This window comes from Galeopterus variegatus, unplaced genomic scaffold, assembly GCF_000696425.1.
Source record: "Galeopterus variegatus unplaced genomic scaffold, G_variegatus-3.0.2 Scaffold1297, whole genome shotgun sequence".
Taxonomy (NCBI): domain Eukaryota; kingdom Metazoa; phylum Chordata; class Mammalia; order Dermoptera; family Cynocephalidae; genus Galeopterus; species Galeopterus variegatus.
In genome coordinates, this window is record NW_007727408.1 from 38677 (window position 1) to 56429 (window position 17753).

The 17753-nt window shown below is 37.1% G+C and overlaps 1 protein-coding gene across 1 annotated transcript in view; it reads left to right on the forward strand.

The window, feature by feature from the left end:
* SBF2 (SET binding factor 2) overlaps positions 1–17753 on the forward strand; it is a 64732-nt gene that overhangs the window by 36884 nt on the left and 10095 nt on the right. Inside the window, exons 10-11 of the mRNA XM_008576134.1 lie at positions 16166–16226; positions 16696–16823. Coding sequence (XP_008574356.1) covers positions 16166–16226; positions 16696–16823 — 189 coding nt within the window. The remainder of the gene's footprint in view (positions 1–16165; positions 16227–16695; positions 16824–17753) is intronic.

The window sequence follows — 17753 nt, forward strand, 5'->3', positions numbered from 1 at the left end:
CCAATTTTTACCCCTGCATCGAGATCACATCACAGATAATTCGGTGGAACACTAGATGAAGCAGTTACTTTCTTTTAGGGTCCATGGTATATAAAAAATGCATATTATTAAATATTAAATATCACAGTCCTCCTAATGAGATATTTACAATTAAACAGCTTGTAGAAACAGAAACCAAATGAAACACGAGCGTCACATCTCCCATCTAAATCTGACTCTGAGGCATAAACTCATTGAGAGGAATATCAGGTAGAATCAACCATATTGACTTTTTTTTTAAAATAAGAATTCAACTGAATCCATGTTGACCTTCTGGGGGGTTTTTTTTCGTTCATTCTTTCTTTTTTTTTAATCTTTGTGTGTTTTGTTTTTTAAATAAGAATTAAACTGGTATATGCTGTTTGTGTAACAAACTCCTTTACTGAGCCTTCTCCTTTACTGAGATAGCATACGTAGATACATAGAAAATGTTCATATTATCAGTTTCACATATTTTTATCCTAAAATTATTTAAGATTTTTTTTATTTCTGTTGAAATAAAATTTTGTGACTTCCTTTATCATCTGTTAGGTTGAGGTAATAACTTCAGATTTGACAAGGTAAAATAGAGTTTAAAAATGAATGTTTGACTTCTACTTCCACAAATAAGAAGCTATGACCCAAAAGACAACTATCCCACAGAAAACCACTATAAAACCTGGACCATAGGCAAAAGAGACTTTTCAACAAATGGTGTTGGAATAACTGGATATCTGTATGGAAGAGTGTGAACATTGACCCGTATCCTACATCACTCACAAAAATTTATTTGAAATGGGTCATAGACTTACATAGCTAGAGGAAGTTCTTCAAACAGAAAATGAAAAAAGAAGGAATTTAGGGATATCAGAAAGGAAGAAAGAACAGAAAATTAAAATGTGGGTAAATATAATATACTTTTCTTCTCGAGTTTTTAAAATTGTGTTCGACAGTTGAAGCAAAAAAGTATAACACATTGATATCGTTCTCAGTGTATGCAGAAGAAGTAGCTCAAACAGTTATATTATAAAGGGATGCAAAGTGAAGTAAGGGTTCTACACATCATTGAAACTAATAGAATGTCAGCACCAGTGGACTCTGATAAGATATATAATGTAATACCTACAGCAGTCAGTATAAAAGCTACACAAAGAGATACACTCAGAAACACTATAGGTAAATCAAAATGGAGTTCTAAAAAATGTTCAAGTAACCTACAGAAGGCAAACAAACAAATAAAAAAGAACAAACAGAAGACCACAAAATGGCAGACGTAAGACCTAAAATATCAATAATCACATTAAAGGTAACTGGTCTAAATATATCATGACATAATTTATGCTGTCTATAAGAAACTTATTTCAAATATAACAGTATTATTCATAGCAGCTTTATTCGTAATAGCCCAAAACTTGAGGGGGGTGACAGGTGATACCCTACAACAGGTGATGGTTGAACAAACTACAAACTGATACATTCATACCAGGGACTGCTACTCAGCAATAAAAGGAATGAACTATTGATACATTCATCAACTTGAATGGATCCCAAGAATGTTATATTGAATGAAAAAACTCTTATGTCAAAGGGTCACATATTATACGATTCTATTTATGTAACATTTTCAAAATGACAAGATTATAGAGATAGAGAATAAATTATTGGTTGCTGGGGGTTTGAGATAGTGGGGCAGGGAGGGGGTGAAGAGTAGATGTGACTAGAGAGGGGTGGCATGAAAAACAAACCAAATGTCCGTCAACTGGTAAACAGACGAACAAATTATGGTATTTCAGTGCAATGGAATAACTACTCAGCAAGCAAAAGGAATGAAATATTAATATACATAACAATATGATGGATCTTATGCTCAGTGAAAGAAGCCAGTCAGAAAAGACTACATACTATAGAAGTTCATTTATATGAAATTCTAAAAAAGGCAAAACCATAGTTACTGAAAGCAGACCAGTGGTTGTCTGGGACCAGTGGTCAGGGGAAGGGACTGACTACAGAGGGCATGCGCAAACTTTTTAGGATCAGGGAACTGTTGTATCTCAATTGTGGTGGTGATTACACAACTGTGTGCAATGACCAAAACTAATCAAGTTATATACTTAAGAAAATTTTATTATATTAAATTATACTTCAATGAGTCTGAAAATAATTATTTTATTAGTAAGTCCAACATATCAGTAAACTGAAGTTCCAGGGAAAAAAAAAACAGCAGCTATCTAATTTCTCCAGAGAAGAATTTGTCGGTCTGGTGCCCAGGGAGTACTTATAAGTCTGGCTGCCTTCTTTCTGGAAGCAGGGGAGGAAATGTGTCCAGGGAGATCCCAGTTTAGTATGCAGATTTTTACTTTTATCCATGCTATTTTCAGTCTCAAGTCTCATCACTAACCCAGTTGTGCCTGATATTCCCAAATCAAGATCTTATCAAGTTTGGTTTTTCCAGAAAAATAAACCTCTAGTCTCTTTTTTTTTTTTTTTTTTTTTTTTTTTTTTTTTTTTTTTTTGTCCTTTTTTTGAGACCGGCCACACCGTGCTCAGCCAGTGAGCGCTGTGAGCGCACTCATCATCCCTATATAGGATCCGAACCCGCGGAGGTAGCGCTGCCGCGCTCCCAGCGCCACACTCTCCCGAGTGCGCCAGGGGCTCGGCCCCTAGTCTCTTGCTCTGAACAAGGTAATACGACTATATATACAACTATATGGGGTAGCAAAGGACCCTGGGGTCTAACCACTGTCTCTATAGACTTCCAGCTAGTCCTCATTTTAGCCCCCTTTTCACCCTTGTATTACTAAGTACGTGGGCCTCTGTGTCCTGAGCCTTTCTTGGTTTATGGAGTAAATTGTTACCTTCTCAATTTGTTTTTTCCTGCAGGCATCCCAGTGCAGCTTCTCTTCTGTCATTTACTACTATTTTCTATTTTCCATCTTTCAAAAATTTGCTGAATTGCTTTGGCCTGCTACTACTCTGTCTCCTCCCACTCTCCCCACTCCCTTTTGGGTTTTTTCATTTGTTTGTTTTTTAAAAAGATGACCGGTAAGGGGATCTTAACCCTTGACTTCATGTTGTCAGCACCATGCTCTCCCAAGTGAGCTAACCAGCCATCCCTATATAGGGATCTGAACCCGTGGCCTTGGTGTTATCAGCACCACACTCTCCCAGGTGAGCCACAGGCCAGCCCGGGCTTTTTGTTTTACCTCTTAAAAAGTCCTTTAATTGGGGGAGGATTTTAAGGGAATGAGCTTGTATAGCTGAATTTGGCTTAAGTTAAATATACTACTACATGTGTTAAATCTATGTTCAACTTGCAGAATTCTGCATCCCTGAACATTAGAGTCAGCAAAAGAATCCACTCACAGTCAGAGATGGGAGGTTCTCATATAAGATATATTGTCCTCACAGTACTTGGGAATATCATTGTGTCCCAAGTACAAAAATCCTTACTTGGAATGTAATGTTTATATTTTATTGTCGGGGATGGGGCAGAGAGGGGTAGGAGTATGAGGAGTCTAGAATGTTGGAAGGTAATCTGTATTCTACGAGTACCCTCTAAGTGGTGTGAATTAAGCAATTTAATGTAAACTAAAATGAGGTGTAAATTACATTCCTGTTATCTTTCGAACACGTTATAATAGACACTAAAACTACAAAATACTAAGTTATATAAAGCAACTTGGGGTATATGTTTAATTTCCAGTATCTGTTTATTTTAAGTAAAGAGTTAAAACTCAAATGTTCCATATAAACCAGTGGATTATGAAGTCAAAAAAAAGTTGACTTTTAATGAAAGTTCAGTTATAGGTGAATGCTTCACAAACTATAGAAAGTAACATTGTTCAGTGTCTAAAGACCCTGTTAGTATGATTTCAAATCTAGCTATACCATGTTTAAAATTTTTTAATTAAAATAAATTTTTTTAAAAATTTGCCTGAACCCCACTTTGACTTAGTGCATAATATGTACATAGTACCTAGTACGTAATAACCTAAGTGCAGACAAGTCATGGCAAAGTGAGCATATGACCATAATTGCAATATTTAAAGGATGCTTGGCTATGATAGATACCAGCTTTGGTGAAGCAAATTATTTTGTGCTGAAAAGGGATTGTTTATTCATTCAAAAACAAAGGAGTCTAAAAAGCCTATAGTTAACAAATAGTGCTGCTGTACGGCCAAGGCGGAATTAGAGTAAATCTTTAAGAGCATCTGAGAACCTTTTCATTATTTCCTCCTTTGACAAAAACAGGTAACATTTTGAGTTTGCCTTCAGAGTTTATTCAAATTGTAAGTTGACTCACGCTGGTCTGGCTTTGTGATATGTTTCTCCTTGTGGTTACCATGTGTCAGCACTATGCAAGGTCCTGTTAAAAAGAGAAAAGCTATTTGTCTTTTGAAGAAATGAGACTTCCTTGTGAGCACATGTGTGAGCAGCTAAGTTGCCTTCACACATGCTGGTTACTAGGAAATTTATCCATAAACATTGGCAAAATAGCTATAGCTGATAGATTCATGGTCTGTTCAAGAGTTTCTGATATCTGCCTTCTTTCCATTCAACTCAAAACTGGCAAAAATTGACATAAGCCAACCTGTTTTATTACAAAGTAATTTTGCATTAAAGCTTTTAATATTTGAGCCCATGAAATATGGAAGGATTTAAAAATCTTACGTAAAGTGAATGGCACAGTACAAAGTGCATAGTTAATGTTTGTTAAATCTTAATCTGTGAAATAATAAAAATTAATATTAGCTACTTATTTTTCTAGGGTGTATATAACTTTACCGATAGTTTTTCACATGTTGATACTGTTCCATATAGTGTCTCTTATAGCATAATATTTGTAATTCTGAAAGCAGAATCCAATTTTAATTCATTCCTAAAATGATCTTTCCTGGGATTTGAGTCATAGCTTATTTCTATGGGCCTTTGAATTTTACAAAGTACTTAATGGCACATGGGCAAAAATAAGACCCTATAAATTCACGTTTCTCCAACATGAATTTTTCTCCAAATTCCATCTCAGATTCTCTTCTTATAAATAAGTGAAGTTGGCAGGTTTCACTCATAATGGAAAACAAAACTAAATTGCCTCATACAACTTAGTTTTTAAAATCTATATATTTTTTTATTTTCAGCAAGATAAGTACAAAATTATTTTGAACAACAGAATCCAGATGATGCCAGAGAGAGATATAAAACTCTATTCATCAGCTTATTTAGGGAAATGCTCGTATAGAATTAATTTTTTGGCTGAGATGCCTATTCCCAATTCTGCATAATATAATAAGGTTAAATTTATTTGAAGCATACTTGCCTGTATGGCTCCAACCTTGTAGCCAACAATTAAGAAAACTAATGAAACCAAAAGCTATTCTTTAATAAAATTGATAAAACTCAGCCAGACTGATTGAAAACAAAAAAAAAAGACACAAATTACCAATATTAGAAATGAGGAAGAAAATGACATTACTACAGATTCTACAGGTATTAAAAGGATCATTAAAGGATTATTATGAACAACTTTATCCCAATAAAATCAACAATTTAGTTGAAATGGACAAATTCCTTGAAAGACACAAACTACCCCATTCACCGAAGAGGAAATATATAATCAGAATAGGCCTATGTCTGTTAAGGAAACTGAAATTGTATTTAAAATATTTCCACACTGAAAACCTCAGGCCTAGGTGGCTTCACTGGTAAATTCTACCAAGCATTTAAGGAAGAAATTCTACAAAAACTCTTCCTGAAAATGGAAACAAAGGAAACAACTCAATCCATAAGGTCAGCATTACCCTGGCCTGACAAAGACAATAAAAGAAAACTATTGGACCAGCCCCGTGGCTCACTCAGGAGAGTGCAGCGCTGGTACTGCCGAGGCCGCGGGTTCAGATCCTATATGGGGATGGCCAGTGCGCTCACTGGCTGAGCATGGTGCAGACAACACCAAGCCAAGGGTTACAATCCCCTTACCAGTCAAACAAACAAACAAACAAACAAAAAGAAAGAAAAGAAAACTGACTACTATCCTTGACAGTCATAAATAGATTCAAATTTTCTAAAAGAAATTTTAGAAAATCAAATGCAACAATATATAAAAAGGATAATACACTGTGGGTGAGTGGAGTTTTTCCCAGGAACACAAGATTGGTTCACATTCAAATTCAATCAGTGTAATTCATCATGTTAAGAAACTAAAAATAGGAAAACCATATGGTTGTCTCATTAGATGCAAAAAAAGCATTTGACAAAATACAACATCTATTCCTTATAAAAATCCTTAGGAAACTAGGAATAGAAGGGAACTTCTTCAGACCAATAGAAAGTGTATTTTTTTAAAAACCCTATAGCTGACATCATATTTAGTAGTGAAAGACTGAATGCTTTCCACTAAGATCAGAAACAAGATATTGATGTGTGCTTCACCACTCCTATTCAACATTATACTGAATCCTAGCCGTGCAATAAGGCAAGAAAAAATAATAAGAGACATCCACATTGCAAAGGAAGCAATAAAACTCTTTATTCATAGACAAAAAAAACCCACTAGAATAAGTGAGTATAGCAAGGCTGCCGAATACATGATTAATATACAAAAATCAGTTGTTTTTTTCACATACTAGCAATGAACTATTGGAAAGTTGAAATTTAAAAATCAGTATCAGTAAATCAATAAAAATCTTTGCCACTTAACAATAGCACCAAAAATCATGGAATAGGCTGGTTGGTTAGCCCACTCAGAGCATGGTGCTGATAACACCAAGGTCAAAGATCCCCATACCAGCTGTCTGTCAAAAAAAAACAACATGGGGGCCGGCCCCGTGGCGCACTCAGGAGAGTGCAGCACTGGGAGCGCAGCAACACTCCTGCTGCGGGTTCGGATCCTATATAGGACTGGCCAGTGCGCTCACTGGCTGAGCGCGGTGTGGGCGACACCACACCAAGGGTTACGATCCCCTTACCGGTCATGGAAAAAAAAAACAATAAGAGATAGCTCCTGTTCATGGGTCAGAAAACTTAATATTATTTAAATGTCAGTTCTCCACAGGATTGATCTTAAGATTCAGTGCAGTCCCAATCAAACTGTCAGGGAGCTGTTCTGTAGAAATTGTAAGACTAATTCTAAAATCCATATAGAAGTAAAAAAGGACCTAGCATAGAATAGCCAAAACAACTTTGAAAGAGAAAAACATCATAGGACTACCACTCTCTAATTGCAAGACTTTTATAAAGCTACAGTAATCAAAACTGTGTGATAATTGGTGAAAAGATACACAGTTAAATTGAAGGAACAGAATAGTGTCCAGAAATAGACCTGCACATATATGATATATGGACAACTGATTTTCAAAAAAGATGCAAAAGTAATTGGTGGAGAAAGGATAGTCTCTTTTTATTATTATTTAATTGTACATATTTATGGGGTACAGTGTGTTGTTTTAATACATGCATATATTGTACAGTGATTCACTTAGGGTAGATAGAATGCCCATCACCTGAACATTTACCTTTTCTTTGGGTGATTACAGTCAAGTTCCTCTTTTCTAGCTATTTAGAAATATACAATATATTATTAGCTCTAGTCAGCCTAGAACATCAGAATTTATTCTATCTACCTGTACTTTGTACCTGTTAATCCACCTCTTCCCAACCCCCCTTCTCTTCCCTTTCCAGCCTCTGTTCTAATAACCATTATTGTATATTATACTATACTTCTATGAGAACCTTTTTTTTTTTCTTGATTCCATGTATGAGTGAGATCATATGGTATTTGTCTTTCTGTGCCTGGCTGACCTTACTTAACATGATGGTCTCCAGTTCCATCCATGTTACTGCAAATGACAGGATTTTTTTTTAAATAGCTGAATAGTATTCCATTGTGTATATATAACACAGTTTTTTAATCCATTCATCTGTTGATGGGCATTTAGGTTGACTCCATCTTTTGGCTATTATGAATAGTGTCACAGTGAACATGGGTCTCTTCAATATATTGATTTCATTTTCTTTGGGAATATACCCAGTAGTGAGATTGCTGGGTCATATGGTAGTTCTATTTTTAGTGTTTTGAGGAACCTCCATAGTGTTTTCTATAATGGCTGTATTAATTTACAGACCTACCAACAATGTAGGAGTGTTCCCTTTTCTCTTGGTAGCAATTTTTATTTTCTGCCTTTTTTATAATAGCCATTCTAATTGGAGTGAGATGATATCTCACTGTGGTTTTAGTTTGCATTTCCCTCATGATTAGTGATGTTGAGCATTTTTTCATGTTCCTGTTCGCCATTTGTATGTCTTCTTTTGAGAAATGTCTGTTCAGGTCCTTTGCCCATCTTTTCATTGGGTTATTTGGTTTTTTGATGTTGAGTTGTTTGATGAGTTCTTTATGTGTTCTGGATATTCACCCCTTGTCTGATGTGTAGTTTGCAAACACTTTCCTCTGTTCTGTGGGTTTTCTCTTCACTATGTTGATCATGTCCTTTGCTCTGCAGAAGCATTTTAGTTTGATGTAGTCCAATTTGTCTGGTTTTGCTTTAGTTGCCTGTGTCTTTGTAGTCTTGTTCAAAAAAGAGCTGCCCACTTCTGTTTTGTGTAATGTTTCCTTTATGTTTTCTTCTAGTAGTTTTATAGTTTCAGGTCTTAAATTTAGATCCTTAATTTATTTTGCATTGATTTTTGTGTATGGTGAGAGAAGAGGCTAGTTTCAATCTTCTGCACATGGATATCTAGTTTCCCCAGCACCATTTATTGAGGAGGCTGTCCTTTCCCCACTGTATATTTTTGGCACCTTTGTTGAAAATCAGTTGGCTCTCAGTGTGTGGGTTTATTTCTGGGCTCTCTATTCTGTTCCATTATTCTATTTGTCTGTTTTGGGTTTCTATAGCCTTATAGTATATTGCTGTTTTGGTTGCTATAGCTTTATAGTATATGTTAAAATCAGGTAGTGTGATGCCTCCAGCTTTTTTCTTTTTGTTCAAGATTGCTTTGGCTATTTGGGGTCTTTTGTTCTTCCATATAAATTTTAAGATGGTTTTTCTATTTCTGTGAAGAATGTCATTGGTGTTTTAATAGGGATTGTATTGAATCTATAGGTTGCTTTGGGTAAAATGGACATTTTGGTGATATTAATTCTTCCAACCCGTGAACACAGGATACCTTTCTATTTATTTGTGCCTGCAATTTTTTCAATAGTGTCTTATAGTTTTTATTATAGACTTCTTTCACCTCCTTGGTTAAATTTACTCTAAGGTATTTCATTTTGGTGGTAGCTATTGTAAGTGGGATTACTTTCTCGATTTCTTTTTCAGATATTTTGTTATTGGTGTATAGGAACACTATTATTGGTTTTTTATGTTGATTTTGTGTCCTGCCACTTTACTGAATTCATCTATTAATTCTGGTAGTTTTTCGGTGGAGTCTTTAGGATTTTCTATATATATGATCATGTCATCTGCAAATAGGGATAGTTTGACTTCCTCTTTTCCAATTTGGATGCGTTTTATTGCTTTCTCTTGCCTTATGGCTCTGAACTTCCAGTACTATTTTAAATTAGTGGAGAAAGTAGACATCCTAGTCTTGTTTCAGATATTAGAGGAAAAGCCTTCAACTTTTGTCTGTTTAGTATATTAGCTGTGGGTTTGTAGTGTGTCACCATTATTGAATTGAGGTACATTCCTTCTGTACCTAATTTTTTAAGCATTTTTATCATAAAGGTGTTTCGGATTTTATCAAATGCTTTTTCTGTGTCTACTGAAATGATCATATGGTTTTTTTCCTTCATTCTGTTGCTGTGACATATCACATTTATTGATTTGCATTTGTTGAACCATGAAAATGATAATCTTTCCAACAAATGGTGCCAGAGCAACTGGATTTCCATATGCCAAAAAAAAGCACTTTGATCTGTACCTAGCACCAATATAAAAATTAATTTTAAAATAGTATAAAACTTTTAGAAGAAAACATATGAAGAAATCTTTGTGACCTTGGGTTGGGCAAAGATATCTTATATTCAACATCAAAAGCATGATCCATAAAAGAACAAGTTGAAAAGTTAGACATTGTCAAAATTAAAAACTTACATTATTCAAAAATCACTGTTAAGAAAATGAAAAGAGATGCTCTTGCCCTATCTCCATGTGGTGCTCTGCTCCACCCAGGACTCTGCAGAGAGTCCCCACCAATAAGAAAACCCTCACCCAGTGTGCCCACTGAACCTTAGACATCTCAAACTCCAGAACTGTAGGAGATAAATTTCTTTTATTTGTAAATTTTTTTAAACTGAAAACATAAATCACAGAGTGGGAGAACATATTTGCAAATCATGTATCTGCTAAAGGACTTGTATCCAGAATATATAAGAAATTCTCAAAACTTAATAACAAAAAAAAATCCAAAAACTATTTCTTTAAATGGGTAAAAACATATGTACTGACTAGACCAAAGATATACAAATGGCAAATAAGCTCATGAAAAGATGCAGAACATTGTTCACTAAGAAATGCAAATTAAAATTACAATGAGATACCACTACACACCTATTTTTAATGGCTAAGATTTTAAAAACTGACCACCCCAAGTGTTGATGAGGAGGTAGAGGAACTAAAACTCTCAAACATTGCTGGTGGGAATATGAAATTACACAACCATTTTAGAAAACAGTTGACCATTTCTTAAAAAGTTAAATATACACCAACCTTATGATTCAGCTATTCCATTCCAGGCAGTTACACAAGAGAAACAAAAGCTTATGTCTATCTGAAGACTTGTACATTACTCTTTATAGAAGTTTTATTTATAATGGCCAAAAATCTGGAAACAACCCAATGTCCACCAATAGGTAAGTGAATAAACAAATCGTGGTATATTCATACAGTAGAATTCTATTCAGCAATAAGAAGAATGAACTACCAATAACCCACCAATGTGGATGGATCTCAAATAATTATGCTTAGCAAAAGAAAGCAGACAAAAAAGAGTACATGCTTATGATTCCATTTATATAAAGTTCTAGTAAATGCAAACATCTGTAGTGACAAAAAGCAAATGAGTGGTTGATTAGGTATGGAGGTGCAGGGAGATAAAAGAAGCACAAGGAAACTTTGGGGGAGTTATGGATAATATAATCATTATTTTGATTGTGGTGTGGTTTCACAGGTGCACCGATATGTCATAATTTATCAAATTGTACACATGAAATATGTGCCCTTTATCATCATGTCAATTATTCTTAATTAAAAGTTGTTAAAACAGAAAATCTTGTGGCCAACACACTTCTAAATTCTCACTTATTCCTCATATTATGAGTCCTTTGAGGACATCTCTGTCTGATCCCACTTCTTCTATTAAAAAAATGCTTCACAGAAGGAGAAGCACACGAATTGTGTCTTTTGGAGAGCACTGTGGTGTGGTATGGCAGGAGAGTCTAGGTGTTCCATTAACAAGGAGGAGAAGAAGCCAATGAACTAGATAAACTTAGTCCTTGAGATGTAGGACTAAATGGAGAAAGTGTGGTTACTTTTTTATTTTTTATTTGCTTACTAGAAATTTAAGCACCAAATTTTATCTTGTGAATTCAATCAGCTCTTTATTTCTTCATAAATTATGGTAGAAAGACATTTTAGAAAATTCCTTTTGTTTCTTAATGTTAGATTCCAAATGAGGTATCTAGGTACTAACCAACCCAGCATTCGGGTCCATCTTACTTTTTTTTCCACTGAAGAAATTCTCACATGCCTGTTACTTAAACTATTGCAGAAGAATAAAAAAAAAAAAAAACTTGCTCTGCGTCTTTTTTTCCACTTACAGTAGACCTGATCATTAACTCCAGTTTGCGGGCAGTTTGTTTTTCATCCCCAAACAGTCAGCAACTGCAGGTGCCACTGTGGTACACACGTGAGGGCACACACGTAAGGACACACACACTAGTGTCCCCAAGCACTCACACCTTGACCCTCTCTAAGCAGCAATTCCAATTCCAGCAGGATAAGTGCCAGAAGCCTTGGAAAAGTGTCTAATCTTTCTAACATAATTGTAGACGGCAGGGTTTGTGGTGAGGCCAATCACCCACTACAGTGGGCTGTGAAAGCATTTTTTCCATTTTAGAGGAGTTTTGCTTTTAGTCCTAGCATATGATCTCCCTGAAATGCCTGTAAGTTCAACTTAAGGTCATATTCATTATCATTTCCATTCTATTTTGCCTCAAAATGAATCTTCAAAATTATATTTATGAGCATATTAAATAAGAGAATCATCAGGAAAGATACAGGTATGTGTGAGGTTTCTATGGAGAATAGTCATTGAGAGAAACGGTGTTTTGGGGCTTTGTTTAATAAAGATTTTTTTTTTAAGTTTTTAGAACCTATTGTGGACTGGGTCAGTAAAAAGAACCCTGAACTCTTCTTCCCCTGGAAATAGTGAGCCAGGGGCTGGCCTGTGAATACTGAAGATTTATTCCAAGGGCTATTGGGGCATTTGTCCTTGAAGCTGCCCTTGTCTGAGCACACTGCAGGTTTCTCCTCCCCAAGACTCTCAGATGGTAGGGAACCAAGTTCCATCCTCAGTTGGCCTGTCCCCTTCCTCTGTCTCACCACCCACAATCTGATTCACCCCCTCTCCATCATGTGCACACTGGCTCCTTGGAGTGGTGCTGCTGGTCCCAAACCAGGAGTTCAGACCAGAGAGATTTATATGGCATTAAAGGACAGACTGAAGGGGAAACCATAGGTCTGAGCAATGCTTAAGAAAGGAGCCAGGAACACCAGTGAACCAAGGCCTACTGGAAAGTCAAACCTAGGGCCTTCTCTGGTAGGCATGTGTATCAATAGGGGCAAGCGTGTGGATGAGAATTGCTGTATTAGGGTACATGGCTGACAGTTGAGACAACACATAGAGGGCTAACAAAATAAGGAAAAAGGTTTTTGTGTTTTTTTTTAAATTTATTTTCCATTATAGAAATGGAAGAACGTATTACAAATTATAAGAAGCACTTAGATGAATTTATTTTTATGCCCAGTCATAATGCTGAAAAATGATCCTTAAATATGTGTCAGATTGTCTTGTTTCATTATAACTATAAATTCTTCAAGTATGCTTAGCCTTTATAATTAGTTGCTCATATAGCATATTTACAGAAAACCCAAGGTATCTAATTCATTTTCACTGATGAGAAAATTCATACTAAGTACAAATGCTTACAGTTCTAAAAACTTGGAGAACGGCACACTGACTATTCAGAGCCATGTCACAATGTCCCCTGGAAACCTCTGCTGTACTGGGACTTGATGAATAGGAAGGTCAGTGGCTCAGATCAGGGAAGGAGTTCCATGGTATGCAGGTCCACTGCATACAAGTCAAACTCTCTTTTAATGCATCTTCCTAAAATCCATTTTATTTTGAACTAGTTATGAGCTAAAATTTTAATTCAGTTAAAAAACCAGTAAGAAAATGTTGTAGGGGGGAAAAATACCTTTAACCATCACAGAAAATTAGGTTCCTAACCAGGTGATAAACTTCGATAAGTCAATGACACCCCAAATCATGACTTTAAGTTCCCATTGGTCCCTTGGACAATCAGCATATTACACACATGCTTGCTTGCTTCAGCTGACCAAGTGTGGGTCCACATTGCCAAATTAAACATGGCGAGGACAGCTGACTTTTAGATAGCCTGACTGTAGTGTTCATTTGAAACAGCTTTTAAACAAGTACGATTATGATTGGAACTTATCTCAACCAAACAAAATTCTCCCACTGTTCTTGAGAGATTGTTTGAGCAATACAGAGGTGAGATTGCTAGGTGGATTGGGGAGTGTCACAAGGTTGTCAGCCAATGTGAGACGGCTCCACAGCGTCTGCATACAGTTGGTCTAAAGTATGCCAGAACTCAGTGGCCATTCTAAATGTTTGTCTCCCTGGAGTAATTTTTTGTTTTTTAAACAGAGCACTTAGTTTTATTAAATTAAGCTGATCAGCAAATTACCTTAGCAGCATGTAGACATGGCCAAAGACCAAGCCTTCTGCTGTAGCAGACAGTGGTTCCCCTCATTAGAGAAGTGTGAGGTCTAGTGCAGTGGTTCTCAGACTTGACAGAACATTAGAATCACCTGAGGAGCTTGTAAAACTCCCAGTGTCCAGGCCCCATCCCACCTCCAGCCAGTTAAATTAGAATCCATGATGGTGGGGCTCAGGCATCCACAAATTTTAAGGCTCCCCAAGTGACTCCACTATGCTGCCGAGGCTGAGAACTACCTCCAGTCCTATGGGAAGAACATTGAACGAAGAGTCAAAAAATGTGTGTGACTTTGGGTAAATTACTTCATCTCTCTGAGCCTCAGTTTCCTCATCTGAAAAACTGAACAAGGATATTTGTGCCTACCTATCACACAGGACTGTTGAAAAGATTAAATAAAGTAATGTGGATAAAAGGATGTGTTTGGTGTATATTGAAAGATTATCATGGTTATCTGAAAATATAATTATTTCTGTCCTGTTCCTAGACAAGTTTTCTCTTAAAACATATAAAAATTTAGAATTGTAGAATGTCATTACTGAAAGACTCTTAGAGGTCATCTATCCAGGCCCCTCTCTGGAGAGATGAGCTACCCGAGAGCCACCCACCTAATTAGTATCAAAGAACCCTGATTTCTTTCCGTAGTCCAGACTGGGTTGCCTTCTTGAGGCCTGTTCCTGTTGTGTTTGGGTAGATGCACTAGTTATCAAGCCTATACAGTGAAACATGATTTAGGAACAGCTGTAGGAACTACCTTCTATCTGCCAAGAAAAGAACTGGAGAGAGGGACTGGCTGGTTAGCTCAGCTGGTTAGAGCACAGCCTTTTAACACCAAGGTCATGAGTTGGGATCCCCATACCGGCCAACTGCCAAAAAACAAAGGAACTGGAGAGTAAAGGATCTCAACCACAGTGGAATTCATCAGTCATAATTTCTAAGGTTTCATCAGAAAATTCTAAACATGGGCCGACCCAGTGGCGCACTGGAGAGTCCGCCGCTTGGGAGCGCGGTGGCGCTCCTGCCGAGGGTTCGGATCCCATGTGGAGACCGGTTCCCGCTCACTGGCTGAGCGCGGTGCGAGCGCAACACCGAGGGTTGCGATCTCGTTGCCGGTCCCCGGTGCGGGCGCAACACCGAGGGTTGTGATCCCGTTACCAGTCAGTAAAAAAGACAAAAAGGAAAAAAAAAAAAAGAAAATTCTAAACATGATGAACTCTTCTTGTGTTGGTTATTACATATTGGATTATAAGGCTGTAATTTGATAGGATTTGACACTAGCAATCTGATGATTTGAACTGTATTTAAGGTGTTCCCTATGTATATGTATGTGTTGCCCTAAGCCAGCCATATAGGTAAGAAAGGTCCACTGGACTTGGTTCCAATCACCAGGTGTTACTATGGCCGGCAGGGAGAGGGTGCTGCCCTGAGGAATGGAGAGCCAGATGTTGCACCTTCTCTTCTGGTTTCAACTCATTCTCTTGTCTACGAAGGTGCTCAGAGCCTGTGGCAGCCAGGGCTGAGTACTACACAGCCCTTCAATGTAATTCATGCCTCAAGGCCCCAAGTGGAGCAATAAATGAGGTGACTTTAAAAATCCTCTCCAATCCCTAGAGCAGTCTCAACTTTGGACATTGGAGTCACTTGGAAAACTTTTTAAATGACTAATATCTGCGGCCCATCCCCAGAGATTCTGATTTAATTGGTCTAAGGCGAGACCTGGGCATTGGGATTTTTTTAAGCCCTTGGTTTTCTTGATGTGAGACCAATGTTAAGAACCACTCACTGGAGTCAAAAAGTTAAAAAGTAGAGAAGAAAACATTAATTAGTCTTGAGAGCCCCACATATCATAGAATTTCATACAGCCTTGAGCTTGAGACATTCTTTTCTGATAAACTACTAAAATGCTTGTTGAATTTTGACTAAGTAATTTCAGCCAAAGCAAGACAGCGTTGCTAACAGAGACACCCTTCCTGGCCTTTTAAAGAAACACTTCCTGCCTCACTCTGACACATCTTCCTCCCTATTGAAACCAAAGCAGGATCATGTGATTAATAGATTGACTGTTTGAAAGGTACAAAGGTAGTACCAGAAAATCCCTGAAGTGCCCCCCTAAGTTCTGCTTTTGTTTTTAAGTCACCCAAGAATGTAGGCCATGCCCTTGAGTCATCCAGAGTCTCTGTGACCATGACTTGCAGTATATATAAACGGCTAAACAAGAGATCACTTTAAATGGCTTTATAATAAACAGCCAACAACTTAAAAAAGAAACATAAAATTATGTTTTTAACTGAATTTCATCAAATCAACTCTTAAGTCCTTCCATTTTCTCTTGAAAAAAAAAATGTGTAGAATGTCTTCTGGCATGGACCTCTGTGAATCTAGGTACAGATGCAGGATGGGGTGTGGAAGAGAGTCATACTATCCTAACTGCTTAGGAAAACCTTACCAGACGTTCCCCTTCCATTCTGATTTGTTTTCATATAGCTTGTGAAGTTTGTTCCTGTCTTTAGCATCACAATTATTTTCTAAGATTTCTGTACATATGTTGCTGTTTTTAGAGCCATAAGAAATATTCCACTTTTTCATCTGCTATATGCATCATACTTTAAGCAAAATGTTAATTTATTTAACTTTTGTTTTTATTGGATTGTTTTGATTTACAGGAACTTTATTTGATGATAAAGGAGACAAGCATGCCAAGAAAGGAATTTGTATTTGGGAGTGTATTGATAGAATGCACAAGAGGAGTCCCATTTTCTTTAACTATTTATATTCACCAGTAGAAATAGAGGTATAGTAAGAAATCATTTATGCTTCATTTTCTGAGTATTTTGTGTTAAAGTTTTTCTTAGTTTTAGTACTGTTTATATAAGCTGCTTAATCTTTTTATAAACATTCAACTAAGTTTCATACCAAAAACTATTTAAAAGTCTGAGACACTATGAGTTTTGGTAGTGATGGAAATGTGACCATTCACCAAATTCTTGCTACAAAAATTAGGAGCTGGCCCCCAAAACGTAGAAGGGATGGATAACTTCAAGAAAATCAAAGCAAGGCAATTTTCCCTAGGAAGAAAGAACTAACAAAACAAAATTTCAACAGGTGGTCTAAGCCGAAAAATCAAAAATAAATGTGTGCTTCAAAAAGTTCATGGAAAAATAGAATTAAAAGATAATACAAATCTTTCCATAAACTTTTTGAAGTACACTCGTACTTTAGAAAAGACTTTATACCAAAGCCTTGGAAGGACTGCTATAGGAAGCAGGGATGTTTGGAGCCCAGCCCAAGAAGGATGTCATCTCTCAGGGGCAGCCATGCTCTGCTGTGCACATCTACATGACATAAGCTCTGGGGTTGAGCAGACTGGTTTGATGAGCATTACCACCCTTACTTAGGGGCAGGAGAGGCCCTACCCTGGCCCCATGCATTAGGACCCCGGTCTGGCCTTCCTTCTGCCGCACCTTCCTCATGAGGTGAGGAGTACAGGAAACCAGGGGCACGTGCTTAGATGCCCCTCCTTCATCTAACCCATGCTCTGCGTACCTCTAAATTCCATGCCCAGATTCAAGCTGTTCACCAGGCTACTTCTCCACATGTCTCCCAAGCTAATGCATGTACCCCTAGGCCCAAAGGATGGCAAGAAGTAGCTGTTTGGCAGGGAGTGGACAGCGTTTGGCTTTGTGGGCTGGAGTACACACAGACATTCATTCATGCGAGACCC